The sequence below is a fragment of the Notolabrus celidotus genome, chromosome 6 (assembly GCF_009762535.1).
Source record: "Notolabrus celidotus isolate fNotCel1 chromosome 6, fNotCel1.pri, whole genome shotgun sequence".
Classification (NCBI taxonomy): Eukaryota; Metazoa; Chordata; class Actinopteri; order Labriformes; family Labridae; genus Notolabrus; species Notolabrus celidotus.
Genome location: NC_048277.1, coordinates 38,326,367 through 38,350,586, shown reverse-complemented (window position 1 = coordinate 38,350,586; position 24,220 = coordinate 38,326,367). Strand labels below are relative to the sequence as shown.

The window sequence follows — 24,220 nt, the reverse complement described above, 5'->3', positions numbered from 1 at the left end:
CTACAGAGTCATGTCTGTTTTTAATGAAGTGACTTCCACTACAGAGTCATGTTTGTTTTTAATGCAGTGACTTCCACTACAGAGTCATGTCCGTTATTAATGCAGTGACTTCTACTACAGAGTCATGTCTGTGTTTAATGCAGTGACTTCCACTACAGAGTCATGTCTGTTTTTAATGAAGTGACTTCCACTACAGAGTCATGTCTGTGTTTAATGCAGTGACTTCCACTACAGAGTCATGTCTGTGTTTAATGCAGTGACTTCCACTACAGAGTCATGTCTGTGTTTAATGCAGTGACCAACACTACAGAGTCATGTCTGTTTTTAATGCAGTGACTTCCACTACAGAGTCATGTCTGTGTTTAATGCAGTGACTTCCACTACAGAGTCATGTCTGTGTTTAATGCAGTGACTTCCACTACAGAGTCATGTCTGTTTTTAATGAAGTGACTTCCACTACAGAGTCACGTCTGTGTTTAATGCAGTGACTTCCACTACAGAGTTATGTCTGTGTTTAATGCAGTGACTTCCACTACAGAGTCATGTCTGTGTTTAATGAAGTGACTTCCACTGCAGAGTCATGTCTGTTTTTAATGCAGTGACTTCCACTACAGAGCCATGTCTGTTTTTAATGCAGTGACTTCCACTACAGAGTCATGTCTGTGTTTAATGCAGTGACTTCCACTACAGAGCCATGTCTGTTTTTAATGCAGTGACTTCCACCACAGAGTCATGTCTGTGTTTAATGCAGTGACTTCAACTACAGAGTCATGTCTGTTTATAATGCAGTGACTTCCACTACAGAGTCATGTCTGTTTTTAATGCAGTGACTTCCACTACAGAGTCATGTCTGTTTATAATGCAGTGACTTCAACTACAGAGTCATGTCTGTTTATAATGCAGTGACTTCCACTACAGAGTCATGTCTGTTTTTAATGCAGTGACTTCCACTACAGAGTCATGTCTGTGTTTAATGCAGTGACTTCCACTACAGAGCCATGTCTGTTTTAATGCAGTGACTTCCACTACAGAGTCATGTCTGTGTTTAATGCAGTGACTTCCACTACAGAGCCATGTCTGTTTTTAATGCAGTGACTTCCACTACAGAGTCATGTCTGTGTTTAATGCAGTGACTTCCACTACAGAGTCATGTCTGTTTTTAATGCAGTGACTTCCACTACAGAGTCATGTCTGTGTTTAATGCAGTGACTTCCACTACAGAGTCATGTCTGTTTTTAATGCAGTGACTTCCACTACAGAGTCATGTCTGTGTTTAATGCAGTGACTTCCACTACAGAGTCATGTCATTGTTTAATGCAGTGACTTCCAGTACAGAGTCATGTCTGTTTATAATGCAGTGACTTCAACTACAGAGTCATGTCTGTTTTTAATGCAGTGACTTCCACTACAGAGTCATGTCTGTTTTTAATGCAGTGACTTCCACTACAGAGTCATGTCTGTTTGTAATGCAGTGACTTCCACTACAGAGTCATGTTTGTTTTTAATGCAGTGACTTCCACTACAGAGTCATGTCTGTTTGTAATGCAGTGACTTCCACTACAGAGTCATGTCTGTTTGTAATGCAGTGACTTCCACTACAGAGTCATGTCTGTTTTTAATGCAGTGACTTCCACTACAGAGTCATGTCTGTTTTTAATGCAGTGACTTCCACTACAGAGTCATGTCTGTTTTTAATGCAGTGACTTCCACTACAGAGTCATGTCTGTGTTTAATGCAGTGACTTCCACTACAGAGTCATGTCTGTTTATAATGCAGTGACTTCCACTACAGAGTCATGTCTGTTTTTAATGCAGTGACTTCCACTACAGAGTCATGTCTGTTTTTAATGCAGTGACTTCCACTACAGAGTCATGTCTGTTTGTAATGCAGTGACTTCCACTACAGAGTCATGTTTGTTTTTAATGCAGTGACTTCCACTACAGAGTCATGTCTGTTTTTAATGCAGTGACTTCCACTACAGAGTCATGTCTGTTTTTAATGCAGTGACTTCCACTACAGAGTCATGTCTATTTTTAATGCAGTGACTTCCACTACAGAGTCATGTCTGCTTTTAATGCAGTGACTTCCACCACAGAGTCATGTCTGTGTTTAATGCAGTGACTTCCACTACAGAGTCATGTCTGCTTTTAATGCAGTGACTTCCACTACAGAGTCATGTCTGTGTTTAATGCAGTGACTTCCACCACAGAGTCATGTCTGTGTTTAATGCAGTGACTTCCACTACAGAGTCATGTCTGTTTTTAATGCAGTGACTTCCACTACAGAGTCATGTCTGTTTCTAATGCAGTGACTTCCACTACAGAGTCATGTCTGTTTTTAATGCAGTGACTTCCACTACAGAGTCATGTCTGTTTTTAATGCAGTGACTTCCACTACAGAGTCATGTCTGTGTTTAATGCAGCGACTTACACTACAGAGTCATGTCTGTTTATAATGCAGTGACTTCCACTACAGAGTCATGTCTGTTTTTAATGCAGTGACTTCCACTACAGAGTCATGTCTGTTTTTAATGCAGTGACTTCCACTACAGAGTCATGTCTGTGTTTAATGCAGTGACTTCCACTACACAGTCATGTCTGTGTTTAATGCAGTGACTTCCACTACAGAGTCATGTCTGTGTTTAATGCAGTGACTTCCACTACAGAGTCATGTCTGTGTTTAATGCAGTGACTTCCACTACAGAGTCATGTTTGTTTTTAATGCAGTGACTTCCACTACAGAGTCATGTCTGTGTTTAATGCAGCGACTTCCAATACAGAGTCATGTCTGTGTTTAATGCAGTGACTTCCACTACAGAGTCATGTCTGTGTTTAATGCAGTGACTTCCACTACAGAGTCATGTCTGTTTCTAATGCAATGACTTCCACTACAGAGTCATGTGTGTTTCTAATGCAGTGACTTCCACTACAGAGTCATGTCTGTTTTTAATGCAGTGACTTCCACTACAGAGTCATATAGATGTAACCAGTAGGTATGTGGTCTTGCTGACTCCTCTTTGTGGACTCTGTAGAGATAATGCTCCTGTCAGTCACACAGACCTCCAGGGTTTTTGAGGCACTTTGTCAGCCTTTATCTGAGGAAGCTTTGGTGGAGGCGGCGTGCTCGGTCATGTCTTAGTTTACAAAGAAAAATCAACACAGAAGAAGAAACCTGTTCGACTCCCACTGAGGCGGTAAAAGTGTTCCACAGGTACTCATTATCAGGACACATTTCACCCCGGTGCAGCCCAGACAGGGGGAAAGTTTTGATAGCGCACAGGACGAGGAGGAGGAGGAAGCAAAGCTGCCGGTAATCCCGGTACTTTAAAATCACTCTGAGGGGGATTAATCAGTCGCTCTGAATCAGATGTTTGAGCCGGTGCCAGGTATGACAGAATCCCACAGCAGTACTGATTACAGAAAGGAGGACGTAATGAGAGGGTAGAGGAGGTGGAGTTCAAACTTTCTGCTTTCAGCTCTGAGGCTGCTGTATCCCTGATTTAACATTTTTACTTTAATGCTAATCAACAGAGAAACATCTTTATTTAAAGTCAGCTGCCACCTTATTCTACCCACTTGTCCTGAATTCAACCTCTCTCTAACTCACCCTTTATCTGTGATTTTCTGACCCACATCCAGCTGCTCTCAGGCCTCTTCACCTCCGTCCCTTCCCTCGTTTCCTCTCTGTTTGTCCTCTGAATCTCTACGGGAAGGACGCTGAGAGGAAATGGAGGAAGAGAAGGAAGTGATGTAGATAGGTGGAGAGGTTATCAGTATCCTCAGTCACCACCCACTGAGCTGATGTTTTTGCAGTCGCAGCTTTTTGGACGGAGATTGTGGACGTCATATTGTTGTGCTGGAGCCAGAAACACGAGCACTGGGACTGACTGTCATACAGAATCAGTTTTAAGATTAAATCACTCCAGCAGCTGGAAATACATTGTTGTTTTTGCTCCTTTTTTGGTCTCCACCACCTTGTGACACATTTTTTACATCTATCCTTTTTAGAGTGATTCTAGAAGAGCTTTAAGAATCTCTCCCATTAAAGTTACTAACCATAGACCTTTCTGGAGTCCCTGAGCTCCCTTGTCGCGTAGGTTCCTCTGTAGTATAGGATGTACAGTAGAGCCTTCAGTTATCAGGCCCCTCTCCTTTGGAATCATCTACCAGTCAGGGTCCGGGAGGCAGACCCCCTCTCTACTTTTAAGAGTAGGCTTCAAACTTTCCTTTTTGATAAAGCTTATAGTTAGAGCTGGATCAGGCTTGGACCAGGTCTTAGTTATGCTGCTATAGGCTTAGACTGACACACTGGGATCCTGTCTTTCCCTCTCTCTCCTCTCTCTGCCTGTCTCTCACTTTAACTCTTCCTGTCCCATTAAAGTTACTAACCATAGACCTTTCTGGAGTCCCTGAGCTCCCTTGTCTCGTAGGTTCCTCTGTAGTATGGGAGGTTGATCCTTCCACACTCAACTTTAAATCCACGTATGAATCCTGGTGTTTAGCATCTGTCCGTCTGTTGGTGTTGAATCTGTGTGAGCCCCTGGGGAGCTGGTTTGAGTTCTCACAGGTCAATCAGTTCCATGTGGCTGCTCTCAGAGTCCAGTTACTGAACTCACATTCGACCTCAGGGTCACTAATAGATCCCTAATGTCTCAGAGGCTCCATCTGTTCCGCTTTCTTCCCTCCACCAACAGACGGTCCATGTAGGTGGGACACACTTTGACCTCTGACCCTAACTTTCCCCCTAACACCTCCTCAGGTTGAGTTTATGAGAGACTACAAACTCCAGCATCACCTCTCCTCTGACTCCAGGTCCTTTCTGCCTGATTCCATCAGCGGTTTCAACATGAACCAACTGAAACGTTCTCCTCAGACTCTTTCCAAACAGAGCCGGTCTAGATCGTACTCTATGTTCTAATATTAACAAAGACCGGATCTGATACAGTCCCATCTTACAGACAGGACTCGGTCTGAAAGAAAGAAAGAAAGAAAGAAAGAAAGAAAGAAAGAAAGAAAGAAAGAAAGAAAGAAAGAAAGAAAGTAAGAAAGAAAGAGGGAAAGAAAGAAAGAAAGAAAGAAAGAAAGAAAGAGAGAAAGAAGGAATGAAAGGAATGAAAGGAAAAGGGAGTAAAAGGAAGAAAGAAAGAAAGAAAGAAAGAAAGAAAGAATGAAAGAAAGATGGAATGAAAGGAAAAAGGGAGTAAAATACAGAAAGAAAAAGAATTAAAGGAATGAAAGGAAAAGGGAGTAAAACGAAGAAAGAAAGAAATAAAGAGAGAAAGAAAGAAAGAAAGAAAGAAAGGAATGAAAGAAAGAAAGAAAGAAAGAAAGAAGGAAAGAAAGAAAGATGGAATGAAAGGAAAAAGGGAGTAAAAGGAAGAAAGAAAGGAAGAAAGAAAGAAAGAGGGAAAGAAAGAAAGAAAGAAAGAAAGAAAGAAAGAAAGAAAGAAAGAAAGAAAGAAAGAAAGAAAGAAAGGAATGAAAGGAAAAGGGAGTAAAAGGAAGAAAGAAAGAAAGAAAGAGAGAAAGAAAGAAAGGAATGAAAGGAAAAGGGAGTAAAAGGAAGAAAGAAAGAAAGAAAGAGAGAAAGAAAGAAAGGAATGAAAGAAAGAAAGAAAGAAAGAAAGAAAGAAAGAAAGAAAGAAAGGAATGAAAGGAAAAGGGAGTAAAAGGAAAAAAGAAAGAAAGAAAGAAAGAAAGATGGAAAGAAAGAAAGAAAGGAAGAAAGAAAGATGGAATGAAAGGAAAAAGGGAGTAAAAGGAAGAAAGAAAGAAAGGAATGAAAGAAAGAAAGAAAGAAAGAAAGAAAGAAAGAAGGAAAGAAAGAAAGAAAGGAATGAAAGGAAAAGGGAGTAAAAGATAGAAAGAAAGAAAGAAAGAAAGAAAGAAAGATGGAAAGAAAGAAAGAAAGAAAGAAAGAAAGGAATGAAAGGAAAAGGAAGAAAGAAAGAAAGAAAGAAAAAGAAAGAAAGAAAGAAAGAAAGAAAGAAAGAAAGAAAGAAAGAAAGAAAGAAAGGATGAATAACAGACCCCAAAAAAGGAATCTACAGTAGAGATCCAGAGGAACCTACGAGACAAGGGAGCTCAGGGACTCCAGGTCGGTCTATGGTTAGTAACTTTAATGGGACAGGAAGAGTTAAAGTGAGAGACAGGCAGAGAGAGGAGAGAGAGGGAAAGACAGGATGGTTAGTAACTCTCTCTCTCTGTTTGTGATGGACACATGAGGAACATGTTCAGCTTCACTGTGAGTGGATTCGTGGTTGTAGCTCGGTTTCATCTCAACAAACAAAGCAGACCGTGGTGTAACCTCAGCTCTCAATCTGAGGGGCATCGATGTCAGCTCTGAGGCGTGACCGTCCGTGTTCATGGTATCTGAATAAATAAAGATTCACATTGTTTGTAATAAATGCTGACACACGAGGGGAACAGCGTGTGTGTTTATCTGACACGTAAACACACAGTGTCGTTTTTCATCTGAGGCCTGACAGATGTTCCTCCAGCAGAGAGGAGGAGGAGGCAGCGATGAGTCAGGAGTGTGTGTGTGTGTGTGTGTGTGTGTGAGGGAGTGTGATATGAGACAAATGGTTCTCATTTAGACTTTTATTGTTTCCCAACCACCGGAGATGAAAGAGTGAATCTTTGAGGAGGACCAGAACCACCCAAAAAACAACAAGCTTTAACAGTTCTAGTCATTTTTTAGACCTTTAGGGGATTTCAAGTTATCTTTGCAGGCATTTCAACCTCCATTTGATTGGACAGTAGACAGGAAGTAAGGGAGCCAGGAGCAGGGAGTCAAACCAGCGCCCGCTTCTACAGCCTCAGTGCACTAATTGCATCCCCAAAACTATAGATTGAACTATTTTTGTTGCCAACATCCATCCATCCATCCACACTCCAGCACTTTGCAGCATTTAGCAAGTTACAGTGGCAAGGACAAACTTCCTTTAACAGGCAGAAACCTCCAGCAGGACCAGACTCATGTTAGACACACATCTGCTGAGACCGTGTTGGAGAGAGGGATAGAGGGAGAGGAAGAGAGAGAGAGAGATGATAGTGGGGAGACGGATAGTAGTAGTTGTAGCAGCTGGAGTCTGGACCACGTCCACAGCAGCAGAGATCCAGAGGAACCTACGAGACAAGGGAGCTCAGGGACTCCAGAAAGGTCTAAGAAAAGAGAGAAGAGAGGGAGACCAGAAGAAAGAAAGAGAGGACACCGAGATGTTCCCAGACCAGCTGAGAGATCTAATCTCTCCAGCGTGTCCTGGGTCTTCCCCATGGCCTCCTCCCAGACCGACATGCCCGAAACCCCTCCCCCAGGGAGACGTCCGGGAGGCATCCTGACCACATGCCCAAACCACCTCATCTGGCTCCTCTGGATGCAGATGTCTGAGACTAGAGACTAAGACTATGAGCTCATTAGGAAAATGTTAACTGAGAGAATAAATCCACTGAGAGTCGCCCCCTGCTGGTGATTAGAAAGACAGCAGGTTAAAGGCTAATCTGCTCTCAGGTTACATTCTTCATGTGTAAATTAAAATGCCTCTACTTGTGCTTTTCTGCAGGCTGACGGCTCAGAGGAGCTTCGAGGACGCCGAGGAGATCGAGAGGGAGCGTCGACGAAGAGCTCGTGATGCTTCACGCTGGACAAACGGCGACTCGCTGCCCGGAGAGTCGCCGCCCGAGCACGAGACAGCGGCGGAGGAGAGCATGTAAGTTCAGACACAGGAAACAGCTCACAACGACCGTGACGATACACATTCATCAACGGCTTTAAGGTGCGTTCAGGCAAACAGAAAAGAAGTGAATGTGTTGCACAAAGGAAGTCTATGTGGAGACACTCATTTACAACAAGGCAACACAAACTTCAGACAAGAAATACAAATGCTGAGAAAGATTCACAAACTTTCTGGAGTTCAAAAGTTTCCACTAAAGCAAAAAATTGGATGGACTTGAGTCGCGTTTAGTTCCAGGGCACATCCGGGACAAAGCTTTTATTTTTACTTTTATAAATCTGTGATTTCAGCAAACTTAAGATCAATCAACTTAAAGAAAATCAGCTTCTGTGAGTGATGTCTGTTTACAGTGTAGATTGAGCAAATCATACCAGTGACGTATGGAGAAAAAAATAAATAATGCACTACACCACCAGACCAGTAGAGGGCAGTAACACAAAGAGGAATGCAATTCATCACAGATGACACCATAGAAGCAGACGGACAGGCAGGTATCATTATGAGCAACACAACAGTTAGCCTGTTAGCATGAAGAGACTCAGCTGGCGCTGTTTTAGATGGTGCTATATTTCATCACAGATGGAAAAAACAATGACTGTGAATGGTTTTTGAAAAAAATGTTGACAAAAAATTTTGACAAAAAAATTTTGACAAAAAAAATGTTGACAAAAAAAATGTTGACAAAAAAATGTTGACAAAAAATTTTGGGAAAAAAAGATTGGACAAAAAAAATTTGACAAAAAAAATTTGACAAAAAAAATTTGACAAAAAAGTTGACCCGGAGCCTGTTCAAAAAGTTAATTTTCCTCAAATTTTGGATTGTGCTCCAAAAGCGGAAAAACATGAAAAAAGTGAAAATGTTGGAAAAAGCAATGAATGAATCAACACCAGTAGAGGGCAGTAACACAAAGAGGAATGCCATTCATCACAGATGACACCATAGAAGCAGACGGACAGGCAGGTATCATTCTGAGCAACACAACAGTTAGCCTGTTAGCATGAAGAGACTCAGCTGGCGCTGTTTTAGATAGTGCTATATTTCATCACAGATGGAAAAAACAATGACTGTGAATGGTTTTTGAAAAAATTTGATAAAAAAAATGTTGACAAAAAAAATGTTGACAAAAAAAATGTTGACAAAATTTGTTTTGAAAAAAAAATTTTGACAAAAAAAAATTTTGACAAAAAAAAATTTGACAAAAAGAAATTTTGACAAAAAAAAATTTGACAAAAAAAGTTGACAAAAAAAATTGACAAAAAAAAATTGACAAAAAAAAATTGACAAAAAAGTTGACCCGGAGCCTGTTCAAAAAATACATTTTCCTCAAATTTTGAAATTGTGCTCCAAAAGCAGAAAAACATGAAAAAAAGTGAAAATGTTGTGCCTGTGGCTAAAAACATGGAAAAAGCGATGAATGAATCAACACCAGTAGAGGGCAGTAACACAAAGAGGAATGCCATTCATCACAGATGACACCATAGAAGCAGACGGACAGGCAGGTATCATTATGAGCAACACAACAGTTAGCCTGTTAGCATGAAGAGACTCAGCTGGCGCTGTTTTAGATAGTGCTATATTTCATCACAGATGGAAAAAACAATGACTGAATGGTTTTTGAAAAAATTTGATAAAAAAAATGTTGACAAAAAAAATGTTGACAAAATTTGTTTTGAAAAAAAAAATTTGACAAAAAAAAATTTGACAAAAAAAAATTTTGACAAAAAAATTTTGACAAAAAATGTGACAAAACAAATTTGACAAAACAAATTTGACAAAAAAGTTGACCCGGAGCCTGTTCAAAAAATGTATTTCCCTCAAATTTTGAAATTGTGCTCCAAAAGCAGAAAAACATGAAAAAATTGAAAATGTTGTGCCTGTGGCTAAAAACATGGAAAAAGCGATGAATGAATCAACACCAGTAGAGGGCAGTAACACAAAGAGGAATGCCATTCATCACAGATGACACCATAGAAGCAGACGGACAGGCTGTGATCGCAGAGATCGGCCGGTGTTTTGGTTTAAACGGCGACCCTGTTAACTGGAGACTCTCAGCCGGATGCATCCCTCATAAACGTCTTTAGACCATCATTAAATATCTGATGAGGATATTTTGAAATCTTAATAAAAACTAAACTAGTTTGCATTCCCAGGAACTCCCTCTGTGTTTCAACAGCTGTGTAAACTCCACAAACACTGACACGTTCAGCTGAAGGTCTCCAGTTTACAGGGTCACTTTGAAAACCGGAACACCGGGAGGAGAGACGCATTCACGGTGGGCTGAGAGAAGACTACTGTTACAAGCTGCTGAATCAAGAGAATCACAGCTTCTTCTTTTGAAAAGTACACACACATACAAAAAAGATAGAACAAATAAAAACTAATGAAAGAAAGAGAAATCAAGAGAATCACAGATGGAAAAAACAATGACTCTGAAAGGTTTTTGGAAAAAACTGAAAAAATAAAATAAAATTGACAAGAAAAAAATTTGACAAAAAATGTTTTGAAAAAAATATTTTGAAAAATATATATATTTTTTAATTTTTAAAAAAAAAGATGAAAAAAAAATTGAAAAAAAAATTTTGACAAAAGAATTTGGAAAAATTTTTTTTTAATTTATTGGGAAAAAAAACATTGACCATAAAAAAATTTGGAATTTTTTTTTTTGACAAAATAAAATTTTGACAAAATAAAATTTTGACAAAATAAAATTTGAAAAAAAAAATTTTGACAAAAAAAATGTTGACAAAAAAAGAATTGAAAAAAAAATTTTGACAAAAAAAATTTGACAAAAAAAATTTGACAAAAAAGTTGACCCGGAGCCTGTTCAAAAAATTAATTTTCCTCAAATTTTGAAATTGTGCTCCAAAAGCAGAAAAACATGAAAAAAAGTGAAAATGTTGTGCCTGTGGCTAAAAACATGGAAAAAGCAATGAATGAATCAACACCAGTAGAGGGCAGTAACACAAAGAGGAATGCCATTCATCACAGATGACACCATAGAAGCAGACGGACAGGCAGGTATCATTATGAGCAACACAACAGTTAGCCTGTTAGCATGAAGAGACTCAGCTGGCGCTGTTTTAGATGGTGCTATATTTCATCACAGATGGAAAAAACAATGACTGTGAATGGTTTTTGAAAAAATTTGATAAAAAAAATGTTGACAAAAAAGTTGACAAAATTTGTTTTGAAAAAAAAATTTTGACAAAAAAAAATTTTGACAAAAAAAAATTTGACAAAAAAAAATTTTGACAAAAAAAATTTTGACAAAAAAAGTTGACAAAAAAATTTGACAAAAAAAAATTGACAAAAAAAAATTGACAAAAAAGTTGACCAGGAGCCTGTTCAAAAAATACATTTTCCTCAAATTTTGAAATTGTGCTCCAAAAGCAGAAAAACATGAAAAAAAGTGAAAATGTTGTGCCTGTGGCTAAAAACATGGAAAAAGCGATGAATGAATCAACATCAGTAGAGGGCAGTAACACAAAGAGGAATGCCATTCATCACAGATGACACCATAGAAGCAGACGGACAGGCAGGTATCATTATGAGCAACACAACAGTTAGCCTGTTAGCATGAAGAGACTCAGCTGGTCTGTTTTAGATGGTGCTATATTTCATCACAGATGGATTCACTGAATCAACACGTGAGAGGAGATAAGCGCGAGTAGCAAAGACGTTTCAACACGGCTTTAAAATCCTTTTGAACTCAAAAAGCCGTGATCGCAGAGATCGGCCGGTGTTTTGGTTTAAACAGCGACCCTGTTAACTGGAGACTCTCAGCCGGATGCATCCCTCATAAACGTCTTTAGACCATCATTAAATATCTGATGAGGATATTTTGAAGTCTTAATAAAAACTAAACTAGTTTGCATTCCCAGGAACTCCCTCTGTGTTTCAACAGCTGTGTAAACTCCACAAACACTGACACGTTCAGCTGAAGGGCTCCAGTTTACAGGGTCACTTTTAAAACCGGAACACCGGGAGGAGAGACGCATTCACGGTGGGCTGAGAGAAGACTACTGTTACAAGCTGCTGAATCAAGAGAATCACAGCTTCTTCTTTTGAAAAGTACACACACATACAAAAAAGATAGAACAAATAAAAACTAATGAAAGAAAGAGAAATCAAGAGAATCACAGATGGAAAAAACAATGACTCTGAATGGTTTTTGGAAAAAACTGAAAAAATAAAATAAAATTGACAAGAAAAAAATTGACAAAAATGTTTTGAAATTTTTTTTTTGAAAAATGTATATATTTTTTAATTAAAAAAACAAAATTTGAAAAAAAAATTTTGACAAAAGAAATTTGACAAAGGAATTTGGAAAAGAAAATTTTAATTTATTGGGAAAAAAAACATTGACCATAAAAAAATTTGGAATTTTTTTTTTGACAAAATAAAATTTTGACAAAATAAAATTTTGACAAAATAAAATTTTGAAAAAATAAAATTTTGACAAAATAAAATTTTGACAAAAAGCCGTGATCGCAGAGATCGGCCGGTGTTTTGGTTTAAACAGCGACCCTGTTAACTGGAGACTCTCAGCCGGATGCATCCCTCATAAACGTCTTTAGACCATCATTAAATATCTGATGAGGATATTTTGAATTCTTAATAAAAACTAAACTAGTTTGCATTCCCAGGAACTCCCTCTGTGTTTCAACAGCTGTGTAAACTCCACAAACACTGACACGTTCAGCTGAAGGTCTCCAGTTTACAGGGTCACTTTTAAAACCGGAACACCGGGAGGAGAGAGAAATCTTTCTCTACCTGATACATCAACACTCTCATTCTGGACTTCATCTGCAAATTCCTACAATCAATCTGATATGTTCTGACAGCTGTATATATTTGAGTTGTTTTTGAACCATCAGATGCAAACTGAGTGTGTTCCTGAACGATGTTTAAAGTCTGAAACAGTCTCGACATCAAACAGTCGTTGAATTCCTCGTCGATGTAATCATGGGAAACCAGGAAGTTATTAATTGCCAACATTATTCATTCATTTCCCTCATGTCCAATAACTTCCTGTGCGAGCTGTGTGACTGTTTTTTTTCCATGTGGTGATGAGTTCCACTTTAAAGAGTTTATCGTCAGGTCGAAGTTCTCCCTCCTTCTCCTCGTTCTCGCTGCTGTAAAGGTTTCATGAACGAGTGGTCACATTAGAAAAAAATGTCTCCACAGGGAAAAGCTGCAAATAACCTCTTCCCTCCCGCAGCGGTGGTGATGTGAAGATGAACACACAGCTGCCTTTTCATTACTCAACCTCCCAGGAATGTTTACTACCAGGCGTCTTGAGGGTAAACCACCACCACGTCAAAGCTAGAGTTTCAGCCGCTGACTTTTAATTTAACAGAACCAAATTACAGCTCACACACCTCCAACACCTTCTCCTGTGTCACATCTCGGGCTGCAGGGACCCGACATGCAGCTCCTCTGCAGCCTGTAATTTAAACGTTTCTGTGCAAGAAGCCGCGGTGATGTCATGCTGTTTTTCAAGAGTTAGTTGCATGATTTCACTCCTCAAAGGAGGTCAGAGGTCAAGTGTTGGCACATTTCTGATCCACAGAAGTTTGTTTTAGTCACAAGCAGAAAATGAAACCAGTGCTGTGGTGCAAAATAACTGCAGTTCATCGAGTGTCCACTAGAGGCTGGTCCCAAAAGTGAGTCAATCCCAATTTTGTTTGTACAGCAGCAATAAATAGGAAAATTGTATACAACTCGCCTCTTTAAATTATATTAAATGTATAAAAGCTGCAGCATTAGCATCCAATTCTAATTCTAATATTAGTGATGTCATAAAATTACACATCGTGTCATACGGTATTTTTTCGTGTTGTGTCGTGTAGTACCAGTACCATATCGAATTTAATTTTGTCACATTGTAGAGTGCTGTGTCATTTCATACCACATCCTATCGTACTGCACCTTATAATATCATATCGTATCTTGCATTATCGTATTGTATCACATCTTGTCGGATCCTTCTGTCCCGTACCGTATCCTATAAAAGTTGTATTGTATCTTCCGGTATGGTATCATGTTGTAAAGTATCTTATCATAACGTAACTTATTGCATCACATAGCATTACATTGTTTCGTATCGTATAGAAAGGTATCGTATCGTAATGCACCGTATTGTAATCATAATGCATTGTAACGCATCGAAACAAATTTATTGTATCATATTGTTTCGCATCCTAAAACATCGTATTGTATCGCATCGTATCGTAATGCATCATAATGCATCGTAACATATCGTACTGTATCGTATTGTATCAAATTGTATCGCATCGTAATGTATCATATCGTATCGTAATGCACCGTATTGTATCGTAATGCATCATAGTGCATCATAATGTATCGTTGCACATCGTATTGTATCATATTGTATCCTATCGTAATGTTTCTCATCATATCCATTTGCATCGTAGTGCATCATAACGCATCTTAACACATCATATTTTTCGGAATGCATCATATCATATTGTATCATAATGCACCATATTGTATCGTAATGCACCGTATTGTATCGTAATGCACCGTATTGTATCGTAATGCATCGTATTGTATCGTAATGCATCGTATTGTATCGTAATGCACCGTATTGTATCGTAATGCATCGTGTTGTATCGTAATGCACCGTATTGTATCGTAATGCACCGTATTGTATCGTAATGCATCGTATTGTATCGTAATGCACCGTATTGTATCGTAATGCACCTTATTGTATCGTAATGCACCGTGTTGTATCGTAATGCACCGTATTGTATCGTAATGCACCGTATTGTATCGTAATGCACCATATTGTATCGTAATGCACCGTATTGTATCGTAATGCATCGTGTTGTATCGTAATGCACCGTATTGTATCGTAATGCACCGTATTGTATCGTAATGCACCATATTGTATCGTAATGCACCGCATCGTCTCGTAATGCATTGTATTGTATCGTAATGCACTGTATTGTATCGTAATGCATCGTGTTGTATCGTAATGCACCGTATTGTATCGTAATGCACCGTATTATATCGTAATGCACCGTATTGTATCGTAATGCACCGTATTGTATCGTAATGCACCGTGTTGTATCGTAATGCACCGTATTGTATCGTACTGCACCATATTGTATCGTAATGCACCGTATTGTATCGTAATGCACCGTATTGTATCGTAATGCATCGTATTGTATCGTAATGCACCGTATTGTATCGTAATGCATCGTGTTGTATCGTAATGCACCGTATTGTATCGTAATGCACCTTATTGTATCGTAATGCATTGTATTGTATCGTAATGCATCCTATTGTATCGTAATGCACCGTATTGTATCGTAATGCACCGTGTTGTATCGTAATGCACCGTATTGTATCGTACTGCACCATATTGTATCGTAATGCACCGTATTGTATCGTAATGCACCGTATTGTATCGTAATGCATCGTATTGTATCGTAATGCACCGTATTGTATCGTAATGCATCGTGTTGTATCTTAATGCACCGTATTGTATCATAATGCACCGTATTGTATCGTAATGCACCGTATTGTATCGTAATGCATTGTATTGTATCGTAATGCATCGCATCGTCTCGTAATGCATTGTATTGTATCGTAATGCACGATATTGTATTGCATCGTATCGTAATGCACCATATTGTATCGTAATGCACTGTATTGCATCGTATTGTATCATATCGTATCGTAATGCATCTTATTGTATCGTAATGCACCGTATTGTATCAAATCGTATCGTAATGCATCTTATTGCATCGTAATGCATTGCATCGTATCTTAATGCATCGTATTGTATCGTATTGTTACGCATCGTATTGGTTCTCATCGTATCCATTCACATCGTTATGCATCTTAACACATCAGATTTTTCGGAATGCATCATATCATATCGTATAGTGATGTATTGCATTGTATTGTAACGTATTGTAACTTATCTTAACGTATCGTATCGTATCATGCTATCATATTTAATTTTATTATATCAAAAGTAATCTGATCAAAGTTATCTGATCAGAACTTCCATCCAACTCCAGATTATTCTGATCAAACTTCAAAAACACAGGGAGAGAGAACACAATGACCTCTGACCTCTTAATGCCTCTCTAAAGAATCCCACCATGAGGAGATCAGTAACATAAACCAGAGAGGTGGAGGCGTGTCCTGACGGAGGTTTCCCATCAGTACCAGAACCTGGTCTGACTCAGTCCTGTCAGGAACCTGTGCAGGTGTCCTCTTTACACACAGAAACACCGCTGCTCGTTAAGGCCGATCAGCCGCTGTGAGTTCCTGCAGAGACTCCCATCATGCAGCGGGGGCTCCGCGGGGCCGGGTGGGGCCGAGCGGAGCGTCTTAGTCATGCGGGGAATGTGGAGTGAATTCCTTTCTGCCAGCTCCTGGGAACACGACACACACTTATACACAAAACACAGATATGAAATGTCCTTGTGTTTGCTTGTAAAAAACGACGGCAGCTGCAGCTCCTTTTCTAAATTAGTAACCTTTTAACGACAGACTGTAAAGAGAGGGGATGCAGCTGCGTCAGGAATCACCTGCTTTTATTTGGAGCCCAACATTTTGCACTTTTTGCCGACTTCCTCTTGTTCCTGGAGCAAGAAGTGACCACATTAAGACGAGAGAGGCACTGCTGCAAACAGAGCTGGTCTAGACCGTACTCTATGTTCTGTTATCAACAAAGACCCAACATCAAGACCGGATCAGATCCAGTCCCATCTTCCAGACAGGACTCAGTCTGATCTCATCTTAATCCACCATGAGCAGAGCACTTTGCAGCATTTAGCAAGTTACAGTGGCAAGGACAAAGTTCCTTTAACAGGCAGAAACCTCCAGCAGGACCAGACTCATGTTAGACACACATCTGCTGAGACCGTGTTGGAGAGAGGGATAGAGGGAGATGAAGAGAGAGAGAGAGAGATGATAGTGGGGAGACGGATAGTAGTAGTTGTAGCAGCTGGAGTCTGGACCACGTCCACAGCAGCAGAGATCCAGAGGAACCTACGAGACAAGGGAGCTCAGGGACTCCAGAAAGGTCTAAGACAAGAGAGAAGAGAGGGAGACCAGAAGAAAGAAAGAGAGGAGAAGAAATGGGGAAGGAAAGGATAGAAGGAAAGGAGGGGGTGAGAAAAGGAGACATGAAGGATGAAGAAACATGGAAAGAAGAAAGAAAGAGAGAAAGAAATGAAGAAAGAAAGGAAAGAAGGAAAGAAAGAGGGAATGAAAGGAAAAGGGGATGAAAGAAAGAAAAAAGAAAAAGGGAGTTAAAGAAAGAAAGAAGGAAAGAAGGAATGAAAAGAAAAGGGGATAAAAGAAAGAAAGAAAGAAAGAGTGAAAAAAGAAAGAAAGAAAGAAGGAAAGAAAGAAAGAAAGAAAGAAAGAAGGAATGAAAGAAAGAAAGAAGAAAGATAGAAAAAAAAAAAAGAAGGAATGAAAGAAAAGGAAAGAAGGAATGAAAAAAAGGGGATAAAGAAAGAAGAAAGAAGAGTGAAAAAAAAAGAAAGAAAGGAATGAAGAAAGAAAAGAAAGAAGGAATGAAAGAAGAAGGATGAAAGAAAGAAGAAAGAAAGAATGAAAGAAAAAAGAAAGAAAGAAGGAAAGAAAGAAAGAAAGAAATGAAAGAAAGAAGAAATGAAGAAGAAAGAAAGAAAGAAAGAAAGAAAGAAGAATGAAAGAAAGAAAGAAAGAGAAAGGAAGGAAGAAAAAAGAGAAATGAAAGAAAAGGAAAGAAAGAAAGAAAGAAGGAAGAAAGAAAGGAAAGAAAGAAAGAAACAAAGGAAGAAAGAAGAAGAAAGACGGAAAGGAGAGAAAGAAGGAAGGAAGGAAAGAAAGAAATAAGGAAAGAAAGAAAGGAAAAAGGAGAGAAAGAAGGAAGGAAAGAAAGAAAGAAAGAAAGAAAGGAAAGAAAGAAAGGAAAGAAAGAGAGGAAGACGGAAAGAAGGAGAGAAAGAAAGAAGGAAGGAAAGAAAGAAATAAGGAAAGAAAGAAAGGAAAAAGGAAAGAAAGAAAGAAAGAAAGAAAGGATGAATAACAGACCCCAAAGAAGGAATCTACAGCAGAGATCCAGAGGAACCTACGAGACAAGGGAGCTCAGGGACTCCAGAAAGGTCTATGGTTAGTAACTTTAATGGGACAGGAAGAGTTAAAGTGAGAGACAGGCAGAGAGAGGAGAGAGAGGGAAAGACAGGATCCCAGTGTGTCAGTCTAAGCTTAAAAACAGGCTTTAATAAACTATACCTTTAAAACATCAACATAAGTTTGTTGTTTTCTCAGGCATTATACTCTGAGCAGCATGTAGAGCCACAAAGTCTCGGTTTGCTGATCAGAGTTTCTTTCTTTCTGTCATCGTTTCATTTGTCTATGTTTGGAATACATTTAAATCTTATGCCACAGAGCACAAAAACAAGCAATTCTATGTCCTCAATTTACTCTGGAACCCACATGTAGTGAAACATCTTGTGCAATATCTAAATATTAACGTTTGTTTTACATGTCCTGGTTTTATCGGTTATTATTCCAGCTGTGTGGGAGGAGAATCAAACGTTAGTCAGCTGAAGGTTTCCGCTAATGACTCTGTGATGAATGAGGCTAATCAGTGAGAGGTTCACTCCTATTTGAACTTAGCACATGAACACTTTTCAGATGTGACACTGGGAGAAAGATCAGATGCAAAAGACAACCTGACACTTAGATTTTATTGTTCATTTATAAACCATCATTATATTATAATCACATCTTGTTTTGTCAGTCAGTATCCGCTCGTCCCCTCGCTGAACGCCTCTCTGCAGCCGCTCTGAGCCTCTGTTTACAGACGCACTTCAAGTCTTGTTAGAAGAATCACTTAATTCCTTCTGATGGACTGAAACTGAGCTCTGTGAAACCATCCGACGCTTCTTAAGTGACTGAGCTTAGGATTAATGACCATTTCCCAAAAACCTTCCACTGAGGAGACATTTTTCTTAGAGGACATGGATTTGTGGGAGCTCAAACATCAGGGCAGAGAGTTCTTCGTTAATGTGTTCAACAGGCTATGAAGCTGAGAAAAGACATTACATTTCTGTCACTAGGACTTCTACTTAGAACAACACGGTTAGCATACATGTGAAATTTGGGTCAGATTGGAGCATGTACAGCTCAGTTGCAAACTACTTCCTGTTTTGTGGCGAATCATGCAAATTTGAGGGCTTGTCATAACCGCATCCTTTGAGGTATGTGCATGATTTTCATATATTTTTATTATTGAGATCTCTTCTAGTTGTAAGCCAAATTTGAGGTCAATCGGATGAAAGCCCTTGGAGGAGTTCATCAAAATGTGACCCCTGGAAATGTACGAAAATGCACTATTTTGACGATTTGATCCAATGTGGTGGATTTCCTGTTAGAGTTAGGGAGTGACTCCAAGAGGCCTTTTTGTTGGTCTCATTGAGCCACACATGCTTACCAATTTGCATTTATATAGGAGGAAAAAAATATCTGGAAGGCGCCCTTTTTGAAAATTTCAAGGGGGCGACAAACCCTAATTATGCAAATCATTAACTGTCTGTCTTTTGCGAGTTCTCTTTGTATTGAATTAGCGTATAGTTTCTCAGAAAGTCAGGTTCCAAGTTGTTGAAATGTTGGTCATGGTTTTGTTGTTTCATGTCAGCAATCGTTGGTAATAAGTCCTCAATCTTCCTCTCGTTCTCAGGTACGATGGCGGCCTGAAGCCAAACGGCTCTCCGTCTCTGGAGGAGGACGAAGGCTTCAGCGACTGGACTCAGCGCAGAGAGAAACGGAGGCAGCAGCGCCTGCAGGAGCTCAGCCAGGGAGGCGAGGAGGTGGAGGAGTTAATGTCAAACAAAGCTGTGCCCACAAAGGCGACGATCACGTCATCCAGCCGGGTCCAGAGACAGGAGCAAGAGGAGACAGAGAGGACCAGGGTGGAGATGGAGAGGAGGAAGGAACGTGAGGAGGTGGCAAGGAGGGAGAAAGAGAGGCAGGAGGAAGAGGAGGAGAAGAGGAAGAGAGAGGAGATGGTGATGAGAAGGAAGGAGGAAAGTCAAAGGCCGAATGCAGAGGTAAGAGTTTCAAGGATGTTTTGAGAGTTTCAATCGGTTCTTGGCATGTCCGGGTCGAGTCCTTTGAACCAGGCTTTCTGGACAAGGTAGAGTTCTTCATCCTTTGTGACGGAAGTCCAGACAAGTCTTTGTTCCTTTTGGATGAGATAAAGTCAAAGCTTTCAAGATTAGTCTCAAGTCCACCCCCTGACTGACGGTGGTCTAGGGCGGCTGATCAAAAAGTCGTGTCATGGAGGAAAAGAAGTTTCATTGTGTTGAACTTTTAATTTTCAGGCGGAGAAAAGAAAGGAAGTGAAAATCTCCTACACGTCCAAGGTTTTCGTCCAACAAGAGCCGAAACAAAACAGCACCAACGGAAACGCAACCAAAGAGGAAGTGATGTCACACATGAAGAACAAGACAAAACGCACCAACAGGTATGAAGCAGACTTCCTCACGGCTATAACTTGAGACAGGAAGAGGCTGTAGTTTGTCTTGGGTCATTTGTCATTAGTCAATATTTAAGACCTCACTGTCGTGTGTGTGTGCAGCAGAACCACAGAGCCGGAGGAGTCGGAGGCCATCCTGGAGACGGAGCAGCGCCTGGAGAAGATCCGGCAGAGCCTCCAGCAGAAGGGGAGCCAGGAGCTGGAGCAGCTGAGGCACCGACAGGTCGAGGCCGAGCGGGAACTGGAGGAGCTGAAGAGGAGGAGGGAGGAGAGACGTGGAGTCCGGGAGGAGGAGGAGCGTCGGAGGCAGGAAGAAGAGCAGCATCGTCTGACCAAAGAAGAGGTAAAAAAAAAAGACTCCAAGAGGGAGAACAAAAGGTCCTAAAGTCTTGAGTCCTTTCTTGCTGTGTCCTCAGGTTCCAAGACTAGAGGTCCGACAGTATCAGGGCTTCATGTTCCCCATGTTTAATCTTTGTCCGATACTCCCATGCATGTTGATTGAAAGTCCTTTGTTTCCTTGGTCCAACATGCCAGGGCCTTGTGGTCTCAGGGTCCTTCATTCCTAAGGTCTTAAGTTCCCATGGTTCTCCCAGGGCACCTAATTGTCCTTGAGTTCTACGTTCCCAAAACCTGGAGTTCCAATGGTCTCCAGTGTTCCCAAGATAAACTGTCAGTCCCATGTTGTAGAAGTGTTCTTAGGATCCTCGGTTTCTAGGAACCTCGGTCGAGGTCAAGGGCTTCTTGTCCATGGTCCTTTGTTCCCCGGGTCCTGTATTCCAAGTGTTCTTCAGTGCCGAAGTTCCAATGGTCCAATTTTCTTCCAGTGTTCCCAAGGTCCTTGTTTTTCTTTAGCTCTCAGGGTGCTATCGGCCAAGACTTTTAGGAGCCAATAGTCCAACATTTGTCTCAATTTTAAGGTTCAAGGTTTGCTGTTTGTTCGTAGGGCTCTCCCAGGATCCTACATTCCCATCACCCAGTCTTTATCCTATGTTGTCAGGATCCTTAATTCCCAGAGGTTCACATGGCCCAATATTTGCCCCATTTTCTCAAGGTCTAATATTTGTTCCCAGGGTTCTATTTTTGTGCGTTCTTTGTTTCATAGTTCCATAATTCCCAGAGTCCTGTGTGTTCCCTGCTCTCAAATTCTTGTGGTCAGATGTTGGTTCTACGCTCCCAGGGTCTGATATTTTGGGTCATGTGCTCTAGTTTTGATGGTCCCAGTGTCCTATGGTTTGATGCTCATTCATTCGAGTCCAGTGTTGGCCAAAGTTCCAAAAGTTCAATGTGTATCCAAGGTCTTTTTCTGTCAGGACCTACATGTATATTCCCAGGATTCCATGTTCCCAAGGTTCCACATTTCAAGACTCCTTTGTCCCAAGGGTCCTTTGTTCTTAGGACGCAATGCAACCAAATTCAAACATGTTCACTGCTGCATTGGTTCCAAGTTCCAAAGGTTCAGTCTACTTCCTGTGGTAGTTTTACGTTATAAGTGTCCTCAGTGCTTGTCCAAGGTTTTATGTTCCCCTGGTTCTGATATTCCCAAGTTTGACCCACATTTGACCCATAATGTTGTCACTCAACGCCACATGGTTAAAAGGTACATGTCCCTTTCCTGCACAAGGGGCAAGGACTTGGTAAAAAATGAGGGGGCAGGACTTGGGGAGAGCATGCTTAGACCTGAGGGCATAAGACCTTTGGGACTTGTTTACCAAAGCAACTTTTTTCTGCATAATATGCCAACAATGTGTCATCATGCCCTCTAGTGGCCATAAAATCCTTTAAAGGTGCAGTATGGACATATTTTGCTCCAAACAATCCTTAGTACATCATTTCTGCAGCTTTGAAAGATAATTAGACTCAGATAAAGAACTTGACATGATTTGATCCGACAGGAGGAGAGGAGGCGGATGAAGGAGGACATGGAGAGGAGGAGGATGGAGGCAGCAGAGAGGATGAAGACTCTGAGCACGTCCAGCGACGGAGACGAGACGTTCAGTCCGTTCAGCCCCAAAACTCCGACCCACAAGGTAACGATCACCTGATGACCTCTCGCCCTGAGGGCTCCTTTCAAATGTCACTTTTTACAACAGCGTGATAAACTCATTGACAAATATGTGTTATCTTCACAGCTGATGGGTTCAGGCTCAGCTTGTAAGTTGCATGTGTGTGTTAATATGTGTGTACTTTATGAGCTAGTGTGTCACAGCAGCACCAGGGGAAGCATGGTGTGTTATCAGAGAGGCTGGTTTGTGAAAGTCCACAAAACTGCCCTTCCCTCTGGACACAGGGTGATCCTTTATTGCACAAGTTAAGATCCTGTGTGCAGAAAGAGCGTTTCTATATTTTAAACACATGTTGAATCATTGATGTTTGACGTGCATGGCACTGCATGTGTGTTCTGCACCTGTGCACCTCCTGGTTCTTCTGTTCCATCATCAAGCTGAGGGAAGAAATGGAACACCAGTTTGAGTGATATCTGAAAACGTACAACTAAAGCTCCGGATTTATCAGAGAAGTGAACTCTCGTGTGCTTTAGTTGTTGTTCAGGATTTTCAGGATCTCAGTGTATCTGCTCCACGTGTGTTTTTGATGCATTTTGCTGCACATCTTGAGTCCTGTTGGTTATTTTTTTTACCTCCATGAAGCTGCTCTGCATTAGATTAAAACCCCTGATGAAGGACATACAGGCACTTTACACTTAATGCTTCAAAATCAAACATAGGCGAAAGAAAAGTCTCATAATTCTGCATAATGGCGTTATAAATACAGCTTTATCCTGATAATTAATGCACAGATGGCTTCATGAATTATAAGTTGAAGCTTTTAAAACTCAAGCAAATTTTTTATAACTTTGCTTAAAGGTGACATATCATGCAAAATTGACTTTTTAATGGTTCTTTACCTGAAATATGTGTCCCTGTCTACAAACCCCCCGAGAATGAAAAAAATCCATTCTGCCCCTGTTCTGATTTCTCCACCTTTCTGTAAATGTGTGTGAAACCAGCCGTTTCAGTTTTCAGTGTTTTTCATACGTCACAACGCCATCCGGTCTGTAACAGGAAGTCAGAGCTCGGAGCTTGTTCAGCCCATAGACTGTATAAAATACAACTCAACCCCTCCTCCGTTTTTCATTCCCTGCACACATGTGTGCTAACAAGGAGCTTAGGAGGGAGGCATGCTAGTTGTAGGCTGTCTTAATAAACACAAAGGTCGCTTTGACTCCCCACGTCTGCAGATTTGAAGATCTAGTGGATGATTTTTATTTGTCATGGATAAGTGCTAGCGCTAATTAGCATAGCCACATAGCTACATGTTCATAGCTGTAGCTGTAGCTGTAGCTGTAGCTGTAGCTGTAGCTGTGTACCAAGACACACGTCGACATACTGACAAATAAAACAACAAGAAACACTAAATCTGTGACCAATCCTTCAGAAAGGTCCTGCTGCCTTTCTGGCAGAGATCGGTTTGACTCCCCACGTCTGCAGATTTGAAGATCTAGTGGATGATTTTTATTTATCATGGATAAGTGCTAGCGCTAGTTAGCATAGCCACATAGCTACATGTTCGTAGCTGTGTACCAAGACACACGTCTACATACTGACAAATAAAACAACAAGAAACACTAAATCTGTGACCAATGGTTCAGAAAGGTCCTGCTACAGGCGCCTCTCTGTCAGGATCAGATTCTGGATCAGATTCAGAGGGTTGAAGTAACGCGGGTCTCTGAGCAGCCGTGTATATTCAGCCAACATGTAAACATTAGATCAACGTGCTGGAGAGCCGAGGCACATCCACTTCCTGAGGGGGCGTGGTCAGAGAGAAAACAGACTGTTCTGATGAGGAATGAAGAAGAGGGTTTTCAGGCAGACCAAAATCTGATTTCAAAGTGTTTTTATGAGCATAAACTTTAAAGACATGTTTTGGGGACCTCTTAGACCAATATATGTTGATGAAAAAAGCGTGATATGTC

At 40.4% G+C, this 24,220-nt stretch overlaps 2 protein-coding genes across 2 annotated transcripts in view; one reads left to right on the top strand and one right to left on the bottom strand.

The window, feature by feature from the left end:
- Nucleotides 1-7,335, bottom strand: part of cacna2d4b (calcium channel, voltage-dependent, alpha 2/delta subunit 4b) — a 117,472-nt gene extending 110,137 nt beyond the window's left edge. The window contains exon 1 of the mRNA XM_034685194.1: nucleotides 7,230-7,335. Within this exon, the coding sequence (XP_034541085.1) occupies nucleotides 7,230-7,335 (106 nt within the window). The remainder of the gene's footprint in view (nucleotides 1-7,229) is intronic.
- An 88-nt stretch (nucleotides 7,336-7,423) lies between these two features.
- lsp1a (lymphocyte specific protein 1 a) overlaps nucleotides 7,424-24,220 on the top strand; it is a 32,131-nt gene continuing 15,334 nt past the window's right edge. The window contains exons 1-6 of the mRNA XM_034685193.1: nucleotides 7,424-7,467; nucleotides 7,562-7,708; nucleotides 19,453-19,822; nucleotides 20,096-20,238; nucleotides 20,353-20,593; nucleotides 22,143-22,277. Coding sequence (XP_034541084.1) covers nucleotides 7,424-7,467; nucleotides 7,562-7,708; nucleotides 19,453-19,822; nucleotides 20,096-20,238; nucleotides 20,353-20,593; nucleotides 22,143-22,277 — 1,080 coding nt within the window. The remainder of the gene's footprint in view (nucleotides 7,468-7,561; nucleotides 7,709-19,452; nucleotides 19,823-20,095; nucleotides 20,239-20,352; nucleotides 20,594-22,142; nucleotides 22,278-24,220) is intronic.